Source organism: Macrotis lagotis, chromosome 1, assembly GCF_037893015.1.
Source record: "Macrotis lagotis isolate mMagLag1 chromosome 1, bilby.v1.9.chrom.fasta, whole genome shotgun sequence".
Lineage (NCBI taxonomy): Eukaryota > Metazoa > Chordata > Mammalia > Peramelemorphia > Peramelidae > Macrotis > Macrotis lagotis.
This window is the reverse complement of record NC_133658.1, coordinates 19,151,890-19,176,423: the sequence shown is the minus strand read 5'-3', so window position 1 is coordinate 19,176,423 and position 24,534 is coordinate 19,151,890. Positions and strand designations below refer to the sequence as shown.

Sequence of the window (24,534 nt, the reverse complement as noted above, 5' to 3'; positions counted from 1 at the left end):
AAGATTATACCCTAATCATTTGGGAGCATAGAGAGGTAGAAACAGATCAATATAATTAATAACCTTGTTACTCAGAGAAATAGCAGCAGACATGTCCAGGGCCAATAGCACAAATAGTGTCCTCGTTTCAACTTTATCATTTATTATATGAAAATAATAATAATGACAAAAAGGAATGAAGACAATTCCATTGGGGGGGAGGCAAAGTAAGCTGATACACTATTGTTTATGTGTTCAAAAGAATGTGGGGGCTAAAATGAAGCACCCTTTAAGTCTCAGCATCCTGGCTCAAAAACTCCCTGTTATCCTACCTCAGTTAAGCTATTTCTGGGGAGAGTTAAGAATGAGAGCATTACAGTTGGAACACAAATTAGTCAAACACAGGTAAAAGCAGTTGGCCTTCTGAAATGGGTTTCTTCCCCCCAAACAACAATAAAACAAAAATTCTCCTGATAGATGTTCTGAGGAATAGGAAAGGAAAGGATTATACCACATTTCCTACCCTTACTTACTTTCAACAAAGTCAAAGAGTAATGTAATTGAAGAGATCCTTTGGTTCAGTTTCTTCACTTTATAGATGTGAATTCCCAGACTTGGTTGTCGACCTTCATTATCGAAGAAGACCAAAATGATATCAATATATTGGAGCCAAATTAGAATGAGTCTTACTGTAGCTCCTCAGACTGATACAAGCTTGGAATGCTCTACTAGAGATTGGACACAAATAGCCCTTGTGAGCATCTGGGGGGGGTTCCCCTAAACTTGCCCAATGCAGATTGCCATTTAAACCCAAGTTTTCTATCTCCATAAACTCATACTGCCACCTAATGAGATACTCATGAATCAAGATTCATCAATCAACATAACATTAATAACCAGCACTTGATAGTATTTTGTGGTACGCAAGTTATTGAAGGCTCACTATAGAGTTGGCACCACGCCAAGCACTGGGGTACGGGAATGCTTCGGGACGTTACAGGTTGCTCCCCAGGACTTTGACCAAGATTTCAGAAATACAATGAGAATTTAGTTATTCGATTCTTACTCTTAGTCCTTCAGACAACCTCTTCAAGGTATCTAGAGACTTGACTTGTCTTCCTAATTTTTGCTTTGCTATGATGTTTTCCCCTCAGGACCACAGTTTCGACCTCCTCAGGGTTGCAGGAACAATGGCCCATGAAATGGGTCATAATTTTGGAATGTACCACGATACCTACGTGTGCAAGTGCCCTTCTTCAATATGTGTGATGGATCGGGCGCTCAGGTGAGACCTTCTTGGAGCAAAAGCCCCATCTAAAAGTTCATTTATTACTCACGTGGGAGTGGACAAGGCAGATACCAATGGCTGGCTCCATTTTTCTCAATCTGATCAGAGTTTTGATTTTTTCAAACCATTTTCTGGTTCAAGCACTAATGTTCTCTGGGACACGAAGTGTGGGGAGTGGAGGCTGTTTCTGATGATCTTTACTAGTGAAGTAACTGAATTCCAATTATAGCTCCTCTTGACTTACTGTGTTAATCTAGGGAAATCATTTTCCCCTTTGGAAAATGGTTTCCTGACCACTAAAATGAAGAGGTTGACCTCAATGTCTCCTTCAGTTTTGATGATATCCTAAATCTTATGGGCTTTGAGATTCTAGTCAAGTCACTGTGACTCTCTGACCTCACTTTCCTTATTTGTAAAAAAAGAGGGGTTGAATGCATACCATTGGCTAAATAATCCTTACTCGAATTTCTTATCCAACAGCTATTATATCCCCAAGGACTTCAGCTCCTGCAGTCGCAACACTTTCGATAAATTCATGAGCACAGGGTCACCCAACTGCCTGATGAATGTCCCTTTACCTGATGATATAATATCTACCCCAATCTGTGGGAACCTGATAGTAGAATTGGAGAAGACTGTGATTGTGGGTCTCCAGAGGTAATGACCTAGACACCATTTCTGATTAGAATCAATTATATAGGCAGTGAGTCGGAGCCTGAAGTCAGGAAGACTAAGCTGAAATAAAGCCTAAGACACTCATTGAGCTAGGTGATTCTTGGACAAGTCTCTGAATGCCTCCATGATTAATAAGACAAGAACGCTGTGATTTTGATGGGAGGGGGAGCGGGAGTATCAAGGGAGATGGAGATAAGACAATAGGCTTTATATAAATACAATTTAAGTCCTGGAACTAGAAATATCGAAGTAATTTATTTCATTTCAATTCAACTCAAAGAAATATATTGGAGTTAGTAAGGAATAGAGCAGAAAGACCTAAGCTCCGAAAATCTGTATTCCAGTCTATCCAAATCTTGTCCATAGTAGTTGTGTGACTGTGGCTGAGTTACCTAACCTCTAAGCAGGTCTCTAGGTCTATCAACTTTTGAGAAAGTGCCTATATGCTTTGGTGGAGAGAGAACTGTCTGAGAGTTTCTGTATGTATATCTATCTATCTATCTATAGATATAGAGATAGAGATAGAGATAGAGATAGAGATAGAGATAGAGATAGAGATAGAGATAGAGATAGAGATAGAGATAGAGATAGAGATAGAGATAGAGATAGAGATTTAAGTCCTATTCTATATGCCAGGGTCTATAATTGATAAGTTGCATAGCAGAGGGATACCAATAAGAATAAATAGCTATATCAAATAGAGATAAATAAACATATTTATAATAAAATTATATTACATGTCAAATTTATAACAATTATATCACTACATTATATATTTATAATATTAGTATATAATAAAATATGATATGAATATACATAAAGTATATATAAATCAATTAAATAGATATACAGTTTCTGGTCTCAACTATCTTTACCTGAAAATGAATGAACTAATAAAGTATGTTGAGGGGACAAAAAGAAAGCTCGACATTGGTAATGCTTTCATTTGACTTTTTGGTAGGAATGTACCAATGTTTGCTGTGATGCCACAACATGCAAAATCAAGTCAAATTTTCAATGTGCTTTGGGAGAATGCTGTGAAAACTGCAAGGTAAGATGAGGATCCTTATTCCATATTAGTGAAAAATAACCAAGACAACAATGCTAGTGATGAGATAAGTGTGATAATATGATAAAGATAGCAAAACTGTTTTCAAAATTCTAGACTCCTTTACTCATTCATTGAAATCAAAAGCCAGAGGCTTAAGATGGTATCAAATTAGTCCACAGAATAAAATAAATATTTGTCCCCAAAACAAAGACATGAAGAGGGGACTCTGAAAGGAGGATCAGGGCAACTTCTGCTCATCTCCATTTCCCATGATGGATGTCCCAAACAAAGATCATGCAAGTTGTATTAAATGAAAAACAGAACCATTGTATGTTATTCATATGCATCATTTTATAATGAATCACATTTATTATGTGATTATGCCAATTTTTCACATAATAAGGTATGAAGAGCTTGTGTCAGGAATGGTGACTGTTACTGTAGGTATTTTGAGAAAGTGGAAAGTGGGAGCCTGAGGGGGAGGTGGGGCAGATCAAGACCATACTCATAGTTTTAATAGATTCTCAGGTGGATCATGACTTAAAATCAAGACATCTTACTAGTGTCCTTTCAGATATAAGCACTGTCTAGCTAAAAACAAGGTCACACCAAAAGGAATACCAGTGATCTCCTCCAAAGACAAGCTAATTATATTTTCATGTATTTTATTCTAAGTATTTGCAGCTTGTATTGTGATTATTTATATAAATATTAATAGTTTCCAGTGATTCCCCTATTCCACTCAAAAGGAAGGAACTTTACCTTTGCTGAGGAAGAATAGTTCTTGCATGCATCATGTAATCAAAACTAAATGTGAACAAGGCTTGTAGCTTGAAGACTAGGAAGTTATAAACTGTGGAACTTGTTTAGATATCTCTGAAGGGTGGAGACAGGGAGGGCCTCCGTGGAGGGGAAGAATAAGGAACTCAGGGTACAACAATGAAAAAAGAATGAGAAGACAGAACTGTTGCTAGTCATCCTTCATCTTTGAAGAAGAGCAATGACCAACTGGGTGTCAATTGTAGAAGTTATTATACTCACCTACCTCTCAGAGATAAAGACTTAGGCTAATGCCATCAGCTGGGCTTGTCTATCCAAGCAATAAAGAAAATTACAACAGAAAGATCTGGGGGAAGGCTAGGAGGTGCAGTGAATAGAGCAACGGCCTTGGAGTCAGGAGTACCTGGGTTCAAATCCAACCTCAGACACTTAATAATTACCTAGCCGTGTTGTCATGGGCAAGCCACTTTACCCCACTGCCTTGAAAAACTTAAAAAAAAGATCTGCTTTTTCCCCTGATTTCTACTACTTTTAGAAATCATTTATTTTTAATAAGAGGATGATAGAATGCAGGTCCTGGAATCAGGAAGACCTGAGTTTGAATCAAGCCTCATTCACTTATGGGCATGTCACTTAAGCACTGTCTGTCTCAGTTTCCTCATCTGTAAAATGGGGATCGTAATAGTACCTATCTAGAAAGGTTGTAGTTCAGATCAGATGAGATAATAAGAGACTCATTTTCCTCATTTTTAAAAAAATGTGAATGATAACGGCATCTGTCTCTTAGGATTACTGTGAGGAACAAATGGGACAATAACTGAAAAACATTCGGCGCTGTGCCCGATAAATAGTTGTCACTTAATAAACACTTGCTCCTTCTCTCCTTATTAAATCCATCCACAAATATCCATAATAATTTTCATTAGTATTTCCATAGTACATCAAGGTTTACAAAGTCATTTACATATATGTCTCATGTGATCCTCATGATACTAGAACGTGGGTGATATATTGTGTGTATATTCATATATCTGCACATCCATATACATATATATATATATATATATGATCCATCTTTGTGTATATAGACATCACTTAACCTTTATCCATCTATCTATATGTCTATCTTTTTCCTTACTTCTCTCTCCCTCTCTACTTCTTCTCTTTCCCCCTTCTTCTTCCTTCTCCTTTTGGCCATGAGAGAAGGAATATTTCCACTCCAGATATTATAGAAGACCAACTTATAAATTATCATGGCAGTTAAAGTGTGTTGGTGTGGGATTAACCCTGGCAGATCAAATCACAGGTCCTTAAAGCAGTCATAAAATGAAGGAAGATGCTTATTCTGGGAAAGGCCATGGGAGAATGCTAAACAGACAATTGACTTTGAATTCAGACTACCTGAGCCTGTATTATCCTAGGAAAGTCACCTCATCTATCTGGGCTTCAATTTACCTCATCTATGAAATCAAAAAGAAGGTAATACAAGAGCTGAGAATCTCAGGCTTGGTATCTAGAAACCAGAGTTCAAATCCTGCCATAGACCCTTACAACTGTGGGGGCCTTGGATATATCACATGACTTCCCTCACTTCTGTAAAATGAATAGTGTGAATCACCTTGGTAGGTCATGACTTTGGTCATGCTCAAGGTCAGCCTTGGTAGTCTAGCTTCACCCTGACTTCATGACCTAGATCTACAAAATGAAGGGATGGAAATCAGATGTTCTATCCCCAAACCTAGCACTCTTGATGTTTCCCCATGCTGACCCTTCCCTGGACTCGGGGTCTGAAACAGAGGCAACGTCCTCTTATTCTTATTTTGATTTGTTTCTTCTTTCTAGATCAAAAGGGCTGGGGCCCTGTGCAGGCCAGTCAAAGATGAATGTGACTTGCCAGAAATGTGTGATGGCAAGTCAGGGAGCTGTCCCCAGGACCGTTTCCGCATCAATGGATTTCCCTGCAAAAATGGGCAAGGGTACTGTTTGATGGGACAGTGCCCAACACTGCAGGATCAGTGTGTTAATCTTTGGGGAGAAGGTAAGCGTAGAAGTGATGTTTTTTTTTTTAACCTTGAAAACCCATTGAAGACAAGGATTCTTTTCAAGTTCTCTTTATATATCCAGTACCTAACCCGTAATACAGAGCACAGTGAGAGGTAGCCTATTGGATGGTGGAGAGACTTTTTAGAACTGATGTCAAGACAATGTGAGTTCAAAGTCAATCTCAGACACTAATGAGTTAGATCTTTGACCTTAGGTAAGTCACCTACAATTTCTGTGCCTCTTTTGCATCATTTAAAAGATGGTGATAATTAAAGTGTGTTCTTCAAGGCATTGTTAAGAGGATGATATAGTATAAATGTAAGGTACTTAAGGTTAAAATTTCTATTATTATGGATATTTTAATTGATTTATTAGGATCAAATATTTATTAAGTGACAGGGCACCATCAGGAAAAGTCAAATATACCTGAAACAACGCAACAACCACTCTGCTAAGCACCCTATTTAATCTGATTCTCATAACAGCACTGGGAGGTAGGCACTATTATTATTATCCCCATTTTATGGTTGAAGAAACTGAGGCACTGAGCAGTTAAGTGATTTATTTGGGGTCACTTAATGAACTGTGGACTTCCATATTGGAATTCAGGTCCTCTTGCCCAGACTTCTAGTGCCACCTAGTGACCCATGGCCCCTTAGTCCATTGTCATGTAGATTATCATGCATCTATTGTACTACTATTTTACCTAAAGTATTTTGAGATGCTCTGATCTCTTAATACTTTAAAGGGATAATTGATTGACTAGAACTTTGCAATCATTTGATACAGTGACTAGTACAGAGAATTTAGATTCAAATCCTGTGGCTAACTCACTTAACCTCCCTCATTCTCACTTTCTTTTCATGAGAAATGGAAATAATAGTAGCATCTGTTCCATAATTTTGCTGTGAGAGCCAAAGGATTCATTCTATGTCAACCATTTTTAGATATCTTAAATTTCTTGATTCATTTCAAATACTTTGAATTTACCAGTAGGTCAACTATTGTTTTCATGACTCTAATCTTTGTAAATGTTCTCCAGGTTGTAGGATCATAGATTTCTTTTATTTTTTAAGAAAGATTTTGTTTATTTTGAGTTTTACAGTTTCCCCCTATTCTTGCTTCTCTCCCCCCACCCCACAGAAAGCATTCTCTTAGTCTTTCCATTGTTTCCATGGTATACATTGATCTCGGTTGAATGTGATGAGAGAGAAATCATAAGATCATAGATTATAAACCAGGATAGATGTTAACTAGAACAACACCTTTTTTATAGCTAGGAAATTGAAACTGAGGCAGATTCAGCTTCCAGGCCGAGCTCATAGGGTGGGGCTTCTCCACAGGTTGGTTGAGTCCAAGTCCTTCTGCAGTCAAATCAAGCCATCTTTCTACCTTAGCATGGTACCTGCCCCTCCCCCCATTTCTTTGAGACTATTCTCTTGGGATCTCATGGTAATAAGCCAATCCCACCTTTCGATGGTAATTTCTACACAGTTAAACAGTGAAAACTCTAAATTCATAAATACTCAGCATTCTACTAAAAACATCTTGATGAGTCATTTTAAATTTATATTTTGGCAAAATGTTGACACATCCTATGTGTTTGCCCCAGGGGCTGACAGCTGTCTCCTGGAGTATTTTCTAATGCCTTTATCTCTGTTTAGGTTATATACATTATTATTTGCATTAAGTAAAGCATAAATCAAAGCTAAAGAGTTGACTTCAAAGTCAGGAAAATCAAGGTTTATGTCCCACATCTGATATATAGTCATGGAATCTCTTAGTACTTTGGTTCAATCTCTAAATCTGTAAAGAGAGGAGATGCTGACCTGCAATTATAAAGGGCATTTCCATACCTGAAGTTTTCCCATATCAATGGAATCGCCAATCTGGTTCCCTTGCTCCTACTTAGTGTGGGGATCATTTAAGTATCATACATAAACATGCATATATACATGCATATACAATATACATACATTTGTGGATATATGCATATATATTTTTCTATATGCAGCTCCCTTCTAAGACTACTCTTTTCCTCAGAAGTAGATTAGGTCCCCAGAAAACCAAAAACTATTATGCCCCACAGGGAGGAGTTGCAGTTTAAGTAGAATTGTTTATGAACCCACATCCAATTTGCTCCCTGATAGCTATCAAACAGTTGATATCAATTAGCTTTTACAAAAGGCATTTACTAAGAAGGTTTAGTAAGGACAAAAATGCCAAAACCTACCTCCAATCTGAACATACTCCCTGCTCTGCATACACTTGTTCCTAGGAAGAGCAAAATTAAATTTGAAGACCACATGTGTTAAAGTACGGACTCACTGCTCCTGACTTAAGGAAATCATTTTCTCTTTTGCCAAAATCCTCATGAAATAAAATGAAAACGAAATTCCCATCTAGTAGAATGTCTTCTTAACTCTGAGTGTCATTGCCCTTGCAGAGTTCTGAGACTACTTTCTTTTGCTCTATATACTCTGGGGACACTACTACTACCATCAGTAATGTGAAATTTAAATCTTTTGACTTTTCAAAAGATGGCAACAATGAATAAACATATTTATTAATTTGTTCCAGACACCATGCTCAGTGCTAGGGATACTTTTAAAAGGGAAAAAATAATACAAAAATCTCTTTCCAGGAGCTCACATTCTAATGTGATATATAAATGATATATAAACAGTGCATATAGTGTGTGTTTTTTCCCTCCAATCAGAGTAAAGATGGGGAGAGGGAGTCAATTGCCATCCACTCTTGCTATCCCCTGGATAGGCGTAAGGATTGCCCTCCTGAATCTTGTCTAGTTCTTTCTTCAGATCAGATCCTTTCACAGGTCAGGAAGTGTGTTTAGTTATTCCAGAAAATCCCAGTACATTTTCTTAATCGTGAAATGTGATTTAATCCTATTGTTCAGACATCAATTCCTCTTAAAATGAATAAGGGTTTGCTTATGATTTTGACTGATGAATCATTTCCATGAATAATGCAAAGGTGCATTTACATCTGGAAGATATCAGGGCTAGAGCCCCTTGCTTCCAGTACTTGGGGCTATATGTACAATAAACATGTGTGTACATATGCAATCTTTTCTCCAAACTTATCTCCTAATTCCGTGTGATGCTAGGGGCTCAAGCTGCTGAAAAGTCCTGCTTCGACATCAACAATGCTGGGTCAACTTATGGCTATTGCCGCAGGGTGGACGACATACACATTCCCTGTAAAGTAGGGTAAGGACCTTGCTTTTTCCATCTGTGGGTTCCAAGAACAAAGGCAAGTTTGCATGAGTAGCTGCTAACTCTGGTTCAGCCCTTCTTTGAAGGGAACATACGTGGAGATCAATCATACAAATGGTATTGGGAGAAGGCAAATGGAGAACAAGATTAGACAACATCACTTTTGTTTGCCCCATACCTGATGGCTTCCATCCTTTGAAGTCTTAGTCTCTCATGTCCCCTATTCCAACCCAGGGGAACTGGATTCCAATCCTTGTTCTGATGACACTTACCTCTGTGTCTTTAACCAAGTTATTTAACCTCTGCAGGTTGCTATTTCCTCCAAGTGATTTATATATAAAATAAAAATGGCAATAGGCCTGGTAAAGTCTCTTACAAAATATGACAATGAACCATACCTTAAAGATAGCTAGACAGAGACAGAGGTGAGAAAAGAGAATGGTCCGGGAATGGAACAGAGCCAGTGCAAAGACAAAGATAGAAGATACAGTTATCATATGTGAAGAGAAGCAGCAATGAAAGTATGACTGAACCAAAGTGTGTATGGATGGGGGTTAATATAAGAGCAGAAAGGTAGGAAGGAGACAGGTTGTGAATAGCTTAAAATGCCAAAGAAAGGAGTTTCTATTTCATCCTGAAGACAATAGAGAATTGCATAGAAGGTTGGCACGGTGAGATCTGCTCTTTAGGAGATCCCCTTTTCAGTCAAGTAGAAGACAGATTGGAATGGGGAGAGGAAGAAAATTAGAAAGCTATTATAATAGTGCAAGTGAAAGATGATGAGCGTCTAAAAATTAGGATGTTTGGGGGTAATTAAAGAGAAGGTTCTATTCTGGAGGGTTTGTGGCAAAAGAAAATTCAAGATGTAGCAACTGATTGGATAGAGGGAGTGTCTGGGCAGGAGGAAATGGGGATGTCACCAATATTATGAAAAACAATAGATCAGTCAATAAATATTTATAAAGCCATGATTGATCTAATTTCATACATTTATGGAGGTTGGGGTGGGTGGGTGGAAGTAAGGAATTAGATTGGCATTCAGAGAAAGAGTCTGGCAAGAACTTCTCCATGTACTATAGCAAAAGGACACAGCACCCATGACTCACTGGGAGAAGAGCCATAGTACACAAAGCCCCTTGGGAAGCGGGCAGTGGTTGTATCTAATGCTTGCTACCCGTTCATTCACTCATTCTATAGGAATTTATCAAATCCTTATTATATGTGAGACAAATATGAAGACAAAAAAAAGAGTTTTCATTTTCCTAATTACTAGACTGTAATCGTTGTTCTTTAGACTAATATTGCCACGTTCAAATACATCAGAACTGAATATTGTTTAGAAAACCACAAATTAGGGGTGGCTAGGTGGTGCAGTAGATAGAGCACGAGCCCTGGAGTCAGGAGTGCCTGAGTTCAAATCTGGCCTCAGACACTTAATAATTGTCTAGCTGTGTGGCCTTGGGCAAGCCACTTAACCCCACTATCTCCCAAAGAAAACAACGCCAAAAAGAAAACCACAAATTAACAGGACACTTTTTATTGTATTTGATTTATTTTGTTGAATAGTTTTAAAATACATTTTAATCTCGCTGGCCACAAAGGGGCATTTTAAGGGAACATAGACACCGTGGCTGACACCTTGACTTTTTCATCATCCTTACCTCATTATTGTTTAAAAACATTCTTGGTTTTCCCTCTGCAGGAGTTCAATGTGTGGCAAATTATACTGTTCTGGAGGATCAGATTTTTTGCCTTGGAAGGGAAAGATCATGTCTTTCTTGACCTGCAAAACATTCTCACCAGAAGACAACAATCAAGAGGTTTCCATGGTGGCTAATGGAACCAAATGTGGAGACAATAGTGTACGTTGACATTTGTGGTCTTTGCTTCAAGGAATCTTTGATTCCTAGTTATTGGGTTTATATCCATGGACAGGATGGCTTGTCCATATATGTATGTATATGGGGATGCAAAATGTGTGACTCAATTGATGGAGCCAGAGATCACACATTAAATAATGCAGTTTGGTGAGGCATTTTGACATAATGAATGGAGAGCCAACCTTGGAACTGACAACCTGACTTTAAGACTGACCTTTATCATATGTTATCTATGTGACTTAAGTAGATTATTTAACCTCCAGTCTCTATAATGCTATAATTTTATAACTTGCATAACTTGAGGGTATTTCCTCTTTCTGGAGTTTTCTATATCACTTAACTCTCAGGTCTAATATCTTCTTCTTTTCCATAATTTAGACTAGGAAGACTTCCTATATCTCCCTTAGTTTTCCGATGTATTGAATCCCTAGGGTAAGAGAAGCCAAGCACTGGATAAAGAGGAAATTCCGCTTATCTGTGTTTGACTGCTGATATCTCCAGCTACTCACTCTGTTGACAACTTTGGTCATCGCTTCTCTTGTTTTGATTTCAGTTCCTTTAGGTTTAATATCTGAACGATGGACTGGGTTATTGCTAAGATCCCTTTTACTTTTGCCCATCTATGAATCCAAATCCTATTCCTTTTCTGGGAGAAAGCCAGCATGACCTAATGGGTAGATTCTGGACTTGGAGTGAGGACTTAGTATTCCTCTTCCCTCTTAGAAATGTTTAAAAGCTACATGACCTTCACAGTGTGACTTAAATGCTCTTTTTATTCATTGTCTTACTGATATAATTAAGGAATTGGACCTTTGTGAACCCTAAATCCCTACTAGCACTAATCTATTTTCCTGTGTGATATAAACCAAGTCCATCAAATGAATGCTCTTTAATGAGTCCAGAGGCAGGAAGACCTGAGTTTGAATTAGACTTCAGAGCATGACAAGCTGTGAAAGTGACCCAGTTAATCTCTGTCTCAGTTTCCTTAAATGTAAAATAGGATAACAATAGCTCTTACTTCCCACGACTGGTCTGAGAATTAACTCCCTGTTTTAAATGCTTACTATATCCAAGGTATGGTGTAAGAGGCTACAAGAATATGCAAATTATCCTGTCCTTGGGAAATTTGCATTCTTTTTTTTTGGGGGGGTGTTCCAACATATTTTAAAAATGAAAAAAATGAGCATGTGTATATGATAACTTGAGGAGGAGGGCGGATTCAAAGGTGTGTCATTTGCCCTTATAATGAAGGCTATCATTCTTTTAGCAAAACTTTCTCCCAGGATGTTGAACACATTTGAAGCCAGGGGAGAGCAGTGTGCTATTCCTTTTTTTTTGTGTCCTCCTGCCCCTCCAGGTATGCATCAATGGAGACTGCATAGACATCGAGAATGCCTACAAGTCATCAAATTGTTCAGCAAAGTGCAAAGGACATGCAGTAAGATCAAATTATTGATTTCTAAAACTCCCTGAATTTCAAGCAATTTAAATTAACTGTGATATTGTACAAACATTTATTTAGTGCTTGATGTATTCAGAGTATTGTGTAAAAAGAGGGGAAAATAGATAGTCTAGAAATGTCATGCTCCTAGCCCCTGGTAAGCTTATATTTTACAAAAGGGTGGAAAAGTGTCCTTAAGGAGTTGATTACTGTTCGAGTTTGGTCTTCATAATAGCTAGAAAATCAGGTGATGAAAAGAAGGAAGGATGTTTTTTCCAACCCAAAAGTCACTTGCTTTATTTAACAAAGAAAAAACAAGTAAAACGGCAAATTTCACCTTCCTTTTGTAATCAATTGTAATTTTCCCATGATATAGTCTTTTCCAAATGTAAATTCACATTACTCCTTCTCCCTGTAGACTTCCCAAATTCAGCTAATTCTGAGGTTTCTTAACCCTGAGCCTTTAGCCTGAAATGTCCTTCCTTCCTTTCCTCCTGAATTTCTACCTATCTATTAAGGCCAAAATAATACTCTCAAAATAGTATAGCTAACATTTCTATAGAATTTTAAAATTTTCCTAGAGTTTTAAACACTTTCACATTCAATCCTTACAACAACCCCATGAGGTAGGTTCCATGATGTTTCAAGGGTCATGGAGCTAGTCTGTGAGAGGCAGGATATTTTCCAGAAGATGGAGTTTAATAGGGTCACACACAATTGAAATTAATAGATATCTAGGTACAGAAAAGTACAATGCAGTTTTTCTTTTGTATGGAGTAGATCTTGGGATTCTAAAGAATTACAAGGTCACTATGAATCCTTGGTCTGATATGGAAAGCAAGAAAGGTGGGCAATCTGAGGCTGTATTTAGAAGGTTACAGTGATGAAGAATGAGGAGATAATAGGACCATTGTCCTCCACTCTGATAATGCTACATCTGGGATAATGGATTTGATATTTGGCAGCACATTTTAGAAAGGACATTGATAAGTAAGAAAGCGCTAAAGAAAGATAACCAGAATGGCAAAGGACTATATGGCAACATGGGTTGAAGATGCCTGTTGTAGTTCATCTTGAAAAGAGAAGACAGGAAGAGGATCCTGGTCTAAGTATTTAAACTGTTGTCATGTGAAAGATGGGTTAATCTTTTTTTTTTTTTTTCTGTTTGGTCTCAAAGCACAGAACTAGGAACAGTTGGGGGTGAGGAAGAGTTCCAAAGAAGCAAATATAGGAACAAGGCCAGAAAAGCTTCTGATAATGAAAGTATTCCATTAATGCCATAAGGTGAATCAGGAGAAAGTGAACTCACCTTTGTTTCAGCTTTTCAATTAAAGCCTGAATGATCACGTGTGATGGAGAAGCCTAGACTAGATGATCTCCGAGCTTCTTTATGACTGAAAGGAGATGATTCTATAGGACTAATAAGTTCATAAACTTAGGTTTTAATTGCCTTGCAAGTGGTTTGAATGTTATCCAGGAGGTAATTCGATCCAATTTAATTAAATCAGCATTCATTAGGTATCTTCAACATGCTATAAATTCTGTTAGACCCTGGGGAAAGAAAGATATAATGAAAATCACTCTTGCCTTCCAGGAGCTTATGTTCTCCTGGTGGGAGTGAGGAAAGGGAACCATTGAAGATTTCTTACATTTAAGGAGAAAAACATCAGCATTAATCTGTTAGGATGTGAAGGTTAGATTGGAGACAGTAGAGAAGGCCGACAGGAAGACCCTCTAGGAGGATACAGCAGTAGAAAGTATAAGGAGGGGAGGATGGACACAAAGAATGTTGGAAAGATGAAATCACCAAAATAGGTTATTGATCAGATTAGGGGGAAGAAGAGTCAAAGGAAGCACCTTGGGGTTTGAACATTGGAGACTGGGTGAATGGTGGTATCTTAGACACAGAAAAATCAGAAGGAAAACAAACAAGTGAATTTAGTGAGAGTGTAGTAAAGTTTGGTACTTGCTGGGTAACAAGAATTAACCTGGCTGTTCAGACTCCTCTTCTTTAGATGGCACAGTAGAAAAAGCACTGGATTTTGGAGCCTGAAGATCTAGGTTCAAATCCTGATTCTGTCACGTTCTACTTGCAATTCATTTTCTCCATCTGTAAAATGAAGGAATTGGACTAAATGACCTCTCAAGGTTTTCCCCTATTTAAATCTGTGATCCCATGAGCTAATGTTGATTGGAAAGTATCTCTCAGAAGCCAGTAGTGATGTGGGTCAGGGAGAATAATGGAACACCTATTTGGACAGCAATTGTTTTTGATCCTTGTTAAAACTTCTGATGTGACAGAAACCATGCTAGATATTAATAAACCGTTTGTCTGTTCCAGGTATGTGACCATGAGCTTCAGTGCCAATGTGAAGAAGGATGGTTACCGCCCAATTGTGACAATTCCACCATGGTTTTCTGTGGGTATTTTTGACTTTATTGCTATAGTTGTTAACCTGTAATTATCCATATCCATTCTGTATCTCCTTCCAAATAGTATATGCCTGGATGTTTCTGAATTTATGTCTATAAGACACACTAACCAAGAAAGAACTTTATTAGTTGACTTTTCCATGTGAATGGCAGTAAGCTTCTGAAACATTATTGATGTGGCAGAGAACAAAACTTACAAGTGAAATATTTTTTTTTAATTTATTGAGTCTGTAAGAAGTCAAAAAAGGGTGCACAACTCCACTTGAGTAAGCATAAGTTACACATCATATAGAATTCAAAGAAACAAGGAAACAGTTGCTGGTTGACCAGAGGAAGAGATATTCGTAGGAGAAAACTCCTCAAATTACTAGCATTAGTCTTCAAATCTGACCAGATTTCTGGTTAGCGTAACCTAAGTCCTGAGTTAAATATTTAACACATCTGGTTTCTAAGCAACAGTTGTGGTTCTCAGTCAAGCAAGCCTAGGTTCAAACAATGCAATGAAGTTTTCCCACAATTTCCCCCTTTGGGTCTTTAAGTCTTACTTTCCTATCCTATCAGAAACACAATTATAGCAGTATACAGCAAGGTTATTATTAAAATAACTGAGGAGTGGAGATATCTTTTTCAGTGTTTATCTCATAAAGAGTCCTATGGCTTTCCTTCCAGATGTGAGAGGGATGAAATTGGTGGCATCTCATAATCAGAAGGATGAAATTAGGAAAGCATCAATGTCTATGGATCAGAGACTTAGATTTGTATGAAGAAATTTGCTACACAATTCAGAGAGATTTCTCAAACATTAAAAGAACACTTATGGCCAAAACTATCACAAAAGTTTTTTTTTTTTAAAGAGGCAAATTGAGTTTCATTTAATGTCATAAAAGTTGTAAAAAACTTAATCAGTCATAATCTGATATATCTCCTGAGGAAACAAACCTAGTAAATAGTTTCTAATGATATTCAAATTCTGGTTAACAAAATATATTTAGTCAACATTTCATCTCAGGTCTTAGCTATCCTGTGAAGAGGTATGATACCTAGAAAAATTTTCTTTTCTTTATTTATTATTTAAAAAAAATATCACTCCAATTTCTCCCTCACCCACTGAGAAGGCAGGTAATATGATAACCATTATATTTGTGAAGTCACGAAAATATTTTTCCATAGTTTCCATATTACTGAAATAAAGCAAGAAAAGAAAGAAAAATTAAAATAGCCTGCTTCAACTTTCAGTCACAGTTAATCAATTCTCTCTTGGGTAGTGAATAGCATTTTTCATCATTAACTCTTTTGGCATAATTGTACGTCACTGTCTTGCTCAAAGTAATTAAAACTTTCACAGTTGATCATAATTACAGTATTGTTTTTACTGTGAGCAGTGTTCTCCTGGCATTGCTCACTTCGGTGTGAATCACTTCCTATAAATCTTTTGAGGTTTGTTGATGAGCAGAATGTTCTTATAGGACAAGAGTGTTCCATCATAACCATATAGCAGACCTTGGTCAGCTTTTTTCTGATTGGTAGATATCCACCTTTATTTCCAATTTTCTACCATCACAAAAAACCTGCTATAGTTTTGTATATATTTATACATGTATGTGTTTATTTATGCATATATGAATATATCCACATAGATATACATGTACACATGGAGATAAACATGTTTCTATGTGTATCTATGTGTAAGGATATGCACACACATAAAAATATATATATGTATATGTATATTATGTATATGTAGCTCCTTTCTCTTTTTCTTTTATCCTTTTGGGATATAGACCTAGTAGTGGTATTTCTAGGTAAAATGGTAAACACAATTTGATAGTCTATTGATGTAGTTCCAAATTGTTTTTCAGAATAGTTGGACAAATTCACACCTCTTTCAAATGTGCATTTCTCTAATCAATTTAGTGCATATTTTCATATAATTATTGACAGTTTTGAATTCTGCTTTTGCATAATTCTTGTTTATATTCTTTGATCATAAATGGGGGAAATGGCTCTTATTTTTTTATAAATTTGACTAAGTTATATATATATATATATATATATATATATATATATATATATATATATATATATATATGGAAGAAATGCAGCCTTTATCAGAGAAACTTTGTTTAAATTTTCCCTCTCCCCTGGCTTCCTGCTTTCCTTCAAATTTTACCTGATTTGATTTTGTTTATGCATTTTTAAAATTTCATGAAATTAATATCAATCATTTTACTTTCCATGATCTTCTCTATCTCTTGTTTGTCCATAAATATTTTCCTTTTTAATCTTAACATATATATTATTTATATATTTATATGTTTTATAATATTATATTTATATATTTACATATTGTGTTTATATTACTTATATATTTATATATTACATATTTAAATATTAATCAATTGCCCATTTTTACCTTCTCCTGTTACATAGTGTGAGATGCTATTCTATCCCTTGTTTCTGCCAAAATATTTTCCAGTTTTTCCAGAAGTTTTTGTTAAACAGTGAGTTCTTGCTACTAAAGTTTAAATATTTGGGTTTATCATGCACGTATTTGCTATGGTATAGTGTGAACCTGTTCTACTCCACTGATGAACCTCTCTATTTCTAAGCTAATACTGGATTGTTTTGATGCATGATGCTTTGCAATATTGTTTGAAATCTGGAACAGGCCTCCTTCCTTTTCCTTTTATTTCATTGCTTCCCTTAGTATTCTTGATATTTTGTTCTATCAGATAAAGTTTATTATTATTTTTTCTAGTTCTATATTAAAATAATTCCTTGGTAGTTTGGTTGTTCTGGCACTAATTAAGTAAATGAAATTAGATAGCATTGTCGTTTCTATCATGTTGCTTAGCCTGCTTGAGCACTTTTAACATTTTTCCCGTTATTCATATCTGACTTTTTTGTGTGTGAAAAGTGTATTGAAATTTTGTTCATATGGTCTCGGTTTATCTAGGCTAGTATTTGAAATTGCCTGTAATTGAGTGGCATTTCTCTTTTAATCTCTTACTGTTGGGTTTTTATTGTTGCTGTTATAGAAATACTGAAGCTACGTGGGGATTTTTTTAATATCCTGCAACTTTGCTCAAGTAAATTTAGCAATTTCTCTAAGGTTCTCAAGTATACTATCATATTGCCTGAAAAGGGTGGTCATTATGCTTTCTTTGTGCCTAGTCCTTCAATTTCTTCATCTTGTTTTATTGCCATACTTATCATGATTTTGTAGAATATTGACTAAAAAGGGAGAATAATTGACATTTTGGCTTCACCCTGATGATTTGAGAAGACATCTAGTCTATCTGTATTATAGATGATGCTTTCTTTGGGTTCTAAATAGATACGATCTATCATTTGATGAAAGGTTACATTTATTTCTGTGCCAATTAAGCATGGGGGGGGGAAATTTAATGTTTAAAAACACTAGAAACTGTTTTAACAGTATTTTGTCAATAGCTTTCTCTGCATCTATTTTGTTTTTGTTATTGATATAGTCAATTATGTTTAGGTTTTTCAATATTGAACCAGTCCTGCATTAACCTTGCTTTGATCCTAGCTGACATAAACATGATAATATAACTGTAATCTCCTTGCTTGTATTTTATTTTAAAAAAAATTCACCTTTATTCATTAGTCAAATTGGTCTGCAGTTTTCTTTCTCTTTTTTTTTTCTTCTGGATTAGGTATCAAGATCATATTTGTATCACAGAGGGAATTATGTAGAATTTGTGTGCCAGTATTCAATTATAAATTCATCTTGCCCTCGATTTTAAAAATTCTTTATCTAAAATTGGGTTAAGTAGTCTTTCGTGTCTTCCGTTTATCTAGGCATTTGGGGGAAATTTCCCTGTGCAGAAAGGAAATAACACAAAAGGAAAACCAAGCAGATCTTAGCATCACATTTCCAAAGTTGTCCTTTCAATCTTTCCCGGCACAGATTTCCACCTGTAGCAGGTTTTGAACTACTTTGATGACCATATTGTATTTATGTTAAATGGTAGATTATTGGTTTAATGACAATTCACGTAGTTATATCAGAAATCAAAATTGGAAACAGTGTATGAGTTCCAAGAGAGTTTGCTTCAATCACTAATCACAACTAAGAGGCAGTTATTATTTTTTCTCTTAGTGTTATTAGAAAAACAGTTAACAATAAAACTATAAGGGGCAGCTAGGTGGCTCAGTGGGTAGAGCACCAGTCCTGGAGTCAGGAGGATCTCAGTTAAAATCTGATCTCAGACACACAATCGCCTAGCTGTGTGACCTTGGGCAAGTCACTTAACCTCACTGCCTTGCACAAAACCAAAACTTTTTTAAAAACCCATAAAAACCTTATCATCCTTTCATTTTAAATCCATCCTGGAGATAAAGTCAATCATTAAAAATTTCCAAAAAAAAATTCTATTCTATGATTGCACATATATAGTAAATATATGATAGATGATTCAAAACCCTGAAAAACCCTGGCTACTGTAAATCTGGCAGGAAAAAAGTCATATCTGAAAGGATTGCATGTTAATTCCTAAATCAAAATCAAATATTTAAGTCTGGGATCTGTCAAAATTCAATTGACCCAAAGTTATACTTTAAATATATAGTATCATAGTTTTCATAAGTAATGGACAAATAACCTATCAAATAAAACTCACTTTTTAATAAAATAGACATCATTACTTTAGCACTGAGAGATTTTAATTCTGGATTATATCTTTAAAATGGTTTGAAGAAAGTTAATTTCCCAAATAATTACCCCCTCCGGGCATCACTTTTCAAATTAAAACATTTCTTGTATTTAGAGTTTTCCAAAAATAGTTTTTATAAAAATTAGAAACTTAGCAATAGCATAAATATTAACTTAGATTTTTAAAATATGCAAAATATTTTGCAGACATGTATGTATAGATACAGAGATGATGATGATGATAATAGAAGGATAGATGAGATAGAGATAGAGATGGAGAGAGATAGAGATAGCTATAGATGCAGATGTAGATAGATATAGATATAGATGATAGATATAGATATAGATATAGATATAGATGTAGATATAGATATAGATATAGATATAGATTAGATATAGATTAGATATAGATTAGATATAGATATAGATATAGATAGATGTAGATGATATAGCTGTAGATGATATAGATATAGATGATATAGATATAGATGATATAGATATAGATGATATAGATACAGATGATAGATAGAGATAGAGATAGAGATAGAGATAGAGATAGAGATAGAGATAGATATAGATATTAGATAGATATAGAGAGAGTCTAATTTGCATCTTATCACCCTAAAACCTAATGCCAATTGTATTTTCCATTAAGGTCTGATATACCTATAGAAAGTCAAACATCACAATTATTCCAATAGGATAACATATCTCACTATTAATGGGACCAAATTATAATATAGTTTCAGGACAAACAATGAAATATGGAGCTATAATAGCAAATGATATCAAACATTTTTCCATTTTCCAATTTTTCCATTAACTACTAGCACATCAGATTATAGAGCTCACTGTTTCCAGTTTTTTGATGTTGATGTTGTTTAGTTTTATATATATGTGTGTGTGTGTGTGTGTGTGTGTGTGTGTGTGTGTGTGTGTGTGTGTATATATATATATATATATATATATATATATATATATATATCCAACTCTTTATGACCCCATTTGAGCATTTTTTTGGCAAGGATACTGAAGTACTTTACTTTTTCCTTCTCCATCTCATTTTTCTACAACTTAGTTTACAGATGAGCAAACTGAGTCAAATAAGATTAAGTCAATTGCCCAAAATGATATACTTAAGTTCACAGACAAAATTTGAACTCAGTAAGATGAGTCTTTCTAATTCCAGATCTGTCCATCCATTCTCAAGATTTGTGGTGTCAATCTCACATTTTCCTTTTTCTTAAAATATTTTACCATTTGTAAAAAATCTTCAAACCCCAAATCTGGAAATTGATAATTAAGATAGTACCTTTCAATTACACATTTAGTCTCAAATTAGTTTAAAATGCTACAAATTTCTACAAACCATGCAAAAGTTTTCCTTCCTTTGCTTCTGTGACTGTATGGTTGAGATGTATAGCAGAAAAAAAGAAAACTTCATATTACCCTTGCATTAATCTTTGCATTTGACTGACATTTTGGTCAGCATATCCAAGGTCTTGAGTTAAGCATTAAAAATAATTGGCCTTTAAGCAACAGTTTTAGTTTCTCGAACATGCAGATCTAAGTTAACATAATGCAATAGAGTTTCCACATCAAAGTGTTCTTTGCTTTTATTTTTTGTGTTAGTGTTAAATTATGCTTTTTGCAGGCAGAATAACTTCCTCAGTTAAAAATGAAAGCTGTCCTCTCCAAGGGTAGAAGCCTAAAGGTCTATGCAAATCAACTATGGAGGCTGATTATAAGTTCTTTATGAGTTGGGGAGGAGGGCTAGAGAAATGAGAAAGTTTCTGGAAAAAGCATTTTGACTAGCCATCACCACTATCCTTGGGACCTATCAATGAGCATGTCCCTGGTCTCTCAAATTACAGGTAACGTAAATCTCACATTCTTGGATAGGACCCTCTTGTTCAACTCATTTAAAACCAAAAATCTTAGGAAGTAGATGTGTCCTCAATAGACATGGTTTAAGAAGAGATGTTTCTGGGATATTTATCAATTTTTATTTATTTATAAATACTTAGAAATAGGTTCATAATTTGAGACATAAATGAGGATCCATGGTACCCAATGCAAGCTAAGTCAACAAACATTTACTAAGCATTTATTATGTACCAGTTGCTCTGCAAGGTGCTAGAATACCAAGAAAGCAGATAAATAAACCATCTTCCTGAGGAACTTATATTATGATGAGAGAGACAACATGTAGATAGCTAAGCACATTTAAGAAATCTATTGAGTGGAGATGGTAATCTGAGAGTTGAAGCTGGAAGACCAGGAAAGGCTTCTTGCAGAAGGTGGGATTTGAGTTGAGGCTTAAATAGGGAGATCAGTTAAAAGAGGAGAGATCTTAGTTCATCTTTGTCACCTTGTGGGCTACATCTTCAGCTCCATCTTGTTTACTATCTACTCTGTGTATCTTGTGGAAGGGGCCTTGTTATTATATTTGTAAGACACAAAGAAACATATTCTGAGTGGCCTTTGTTAGGTATACTCCATCCTTGGCCAAGACTATCAGATTTTTCAAATGATGTTTCAGAAGTTCTAATCACATTCTTGGGATCATCTCCTCAGGCAGTTGTTGGTTTTCTTTTGCTTTTTAGTCATTTAGGATTTCCTTGTCAAAGATAAGGAGTGTTTTGTCATTTCCTTCTCCTATTCATTTTACAGATGAGGAGGTTGAGGCACAGGCGAAGTGTCCCATAGATAAAAAGTGTCTGAGAGCAGATTTGACCTGAGGAAGAAGAGTCTTGCTAACTCCAACTCTAGCACTTTCCTGCTGCCTCTGCTCTTATACAACAAGCTTTTTCTCTTTGGTATCCCTTATTTTCTATAGGCTCAGTGAAAAATAGTGTACTCGTTGAATCTCCAGTTGCTTTCTCCAAAGCAATGTTTTCTAGATCCCTTCTGCAATTATCATTTGTATTTCATTTTTACATGAACTTATGTGAAATATACTGTGTTTGCAATAACGGCAATATTGATGATGATGACGATGATGTACTGTGATTGCCATAGCTTTTCTCAGCAACACAATGACCCAAGACAGCTCTGGACAGATTTATAATGAAAAATACGATCAATTCCCAGCAAAAGAGCATAGTTTTCAGAACACAGGTTGAAGCATATTTTAATCTTACTCTCTTTTCCTTGACATTTCTTTCTTTTTGAGGGGGAATCTATGACTTCTTTCACAATATGACTAATTTGAAAATGTTTTCATTTAAAAATTTACAAACTATAATGAGAGGGAGTTCAGGAGAGAGGAATTTAAAACTCAAAGATTTAGATGCAAATGGCAAAAACTACTTTTGCATGCAACTGGGTTAAAATAAAATACTAAATACATGAATTTTAAAAATAAAAATAAATTAAAAAGATAAAATTGCTTGATAAAAGTGACAAAAATGAAGGTTAACATCTGATGTCTTTGAAGCATTTGAAGGTGGTATTAGATTATCATTCTTGCCTTAACCTTTGGCTGTGGCCAGTTGTTAGGGAAAGATCATCCCTCACCTCGTATTTGTTCATTTTAGAAATTGGATACTTGGTGTCTTTCGAGACTTAACTTCTTGTAACTTAATAATAATTGCAAGAAGGATTCATAAAGAAAATAGATGAGTAAAACAATAACACTATTTTCTTTCATTTACTAAGCACTCCACCAGAGGAGGTAGTCAGTGGACAAGGAAATTGAGACTTTGCCAAGTAAAATGCACCACCAAAAGCATCTATTCCTTATTAATCTATAACACTAAGGTCATAGTTCTGGTTTGGAGGATTTCATCAAATATTCCTTTCTTTGAAGTGGTTAGATTTCCTTTTTATACACCATCAAACAAAAGTCTATTCATCTTTCAAGGTCTCCTGCACTTGGCAGCTCACTAAAGAAAGGAATATCAAATTCTTAAAAATAATTAACTCTAGGGTGGCTGGGTGCCTCAGTGGATAGAGCACTGGCCTTGGAGTCAGGAGTACCTGGGTTCAAATCCAACCTCAGACACTTAATAATTACCTAGCCCTGTGGACTTGGGCAAGCCACTTAACCCCATTGCCTTGAAATATCTAAAAAAAAATAATTAACTCTAAAAACAAAAGTAGATACACTTTTAAATGGCAAATTCCTTCAGAATATGCAGGGTTAGGCTTATCAGTGTTTAATGACTAGCTATCAAAAATATATATGCAAAACAATAGACAAGGCAAGGTTATTAACATTTTTTATATTTCTTAAGTTTACAAATCAAACCAAGAAATTGAGCCATGATTTACGTTGTTTACCAACTTCTGACTTATAAATACTGACAATATCTATGAAATCCTCCATAAAGATGATTTAGCTTTGTTGAGCTTGGTACCCAACCCACTGTCTGGCTTTCTCAACTGAGGACTTGTGTGGTGATTGGGATTTGTCTTGGGATTTGAGGTTCTCCAGTCAAAGTATTTCAGTTCTTAGTCCACAGAGGTGATTCCTGCTATTTCCCCCCTTAGGTCTACATTTGTATTCCAGCATCTGGAAAGTTAAGTTTAAATTGTGTTTTTTTATTGTCTTCTTGATTGTTCATGGTAGGGACATCTCTTCAATTAAACAAAGGCATTTATTAAGAAGCTCATCTTGAGTTCTATTCTGGCCTCAGACACTTACTAGATATGTTACCCTGGACAAGTTGCTTTACCCTGTTTGCCTTAGTTTCCTTATCTGTAAAATAAACTGGAAAAGAAAAGGGCAAACCATTTCAGGATCTTTGACATGAACATCCTAATTTGGATCACAAAGAGCTGGGCATGACTGAACAAACATCCTTTGTGCTTCACCCAGCTAGCTTAATCAAATCCATCTTCAGAGATAGTGTCCTTAATAGAGTGGCATACTTTACAATTCTTTTCTAGTAGCAAAAAGTAAACAAGCTGAAAAACAAATACTCAAAAAATATATATACAAACATCTTATTTTTTTATTTGCATGGTCAGTCACTAGTGTAGATGGCAGTAGTACACTTTTTCACTGATATCCTGACCTCTCTTCTCCAATTTGACTTAGATTTTC

The 24,534-nt window shown here is 35.7% G+C and overlaps 1 protein-coding gene across 4 annotated transcripts in view; it reads left to right on the top strand.

Annotated features, from left to right (window-relative positions):
• The window catches only part of ADAM28 (ADAM metallopeptidase domain 28), a 94,559-nt gene that overhangs the window by 59,183 nt on the left and 10,842 nt on the right, over positions 1-24,534 (top strand). For all 4 annotated transcript variants that reach the window (XM_074195293.1, XM_074195297.1, XM_074195291.1 and 1 more), the window contains 6 exons: positions 2,904-2,993; positions 5,616-5,811; positions 8,944-9,046; positions 10,755-10,914; positions 12,290-12,370; positions 14,715-14,793. In XM_074195293.1, coding sequence (XP_074051394.1) covers positions 2,904-2,993; positions 5,616-5,811; positions 8,944-9,046; positions 10,755-10,914; positions 12,290-12,370; positions 14,715-14,793 — 709 coding nt within the window. The remainder of the gene's footprint in view (positions 1-2,903; positions 2,994-5,615; positions 5,812-8,943; positions 9,047-10,754; positions 10,915-12,289; positions 12,371-14,714; positions 14,794-24,534) is intronic.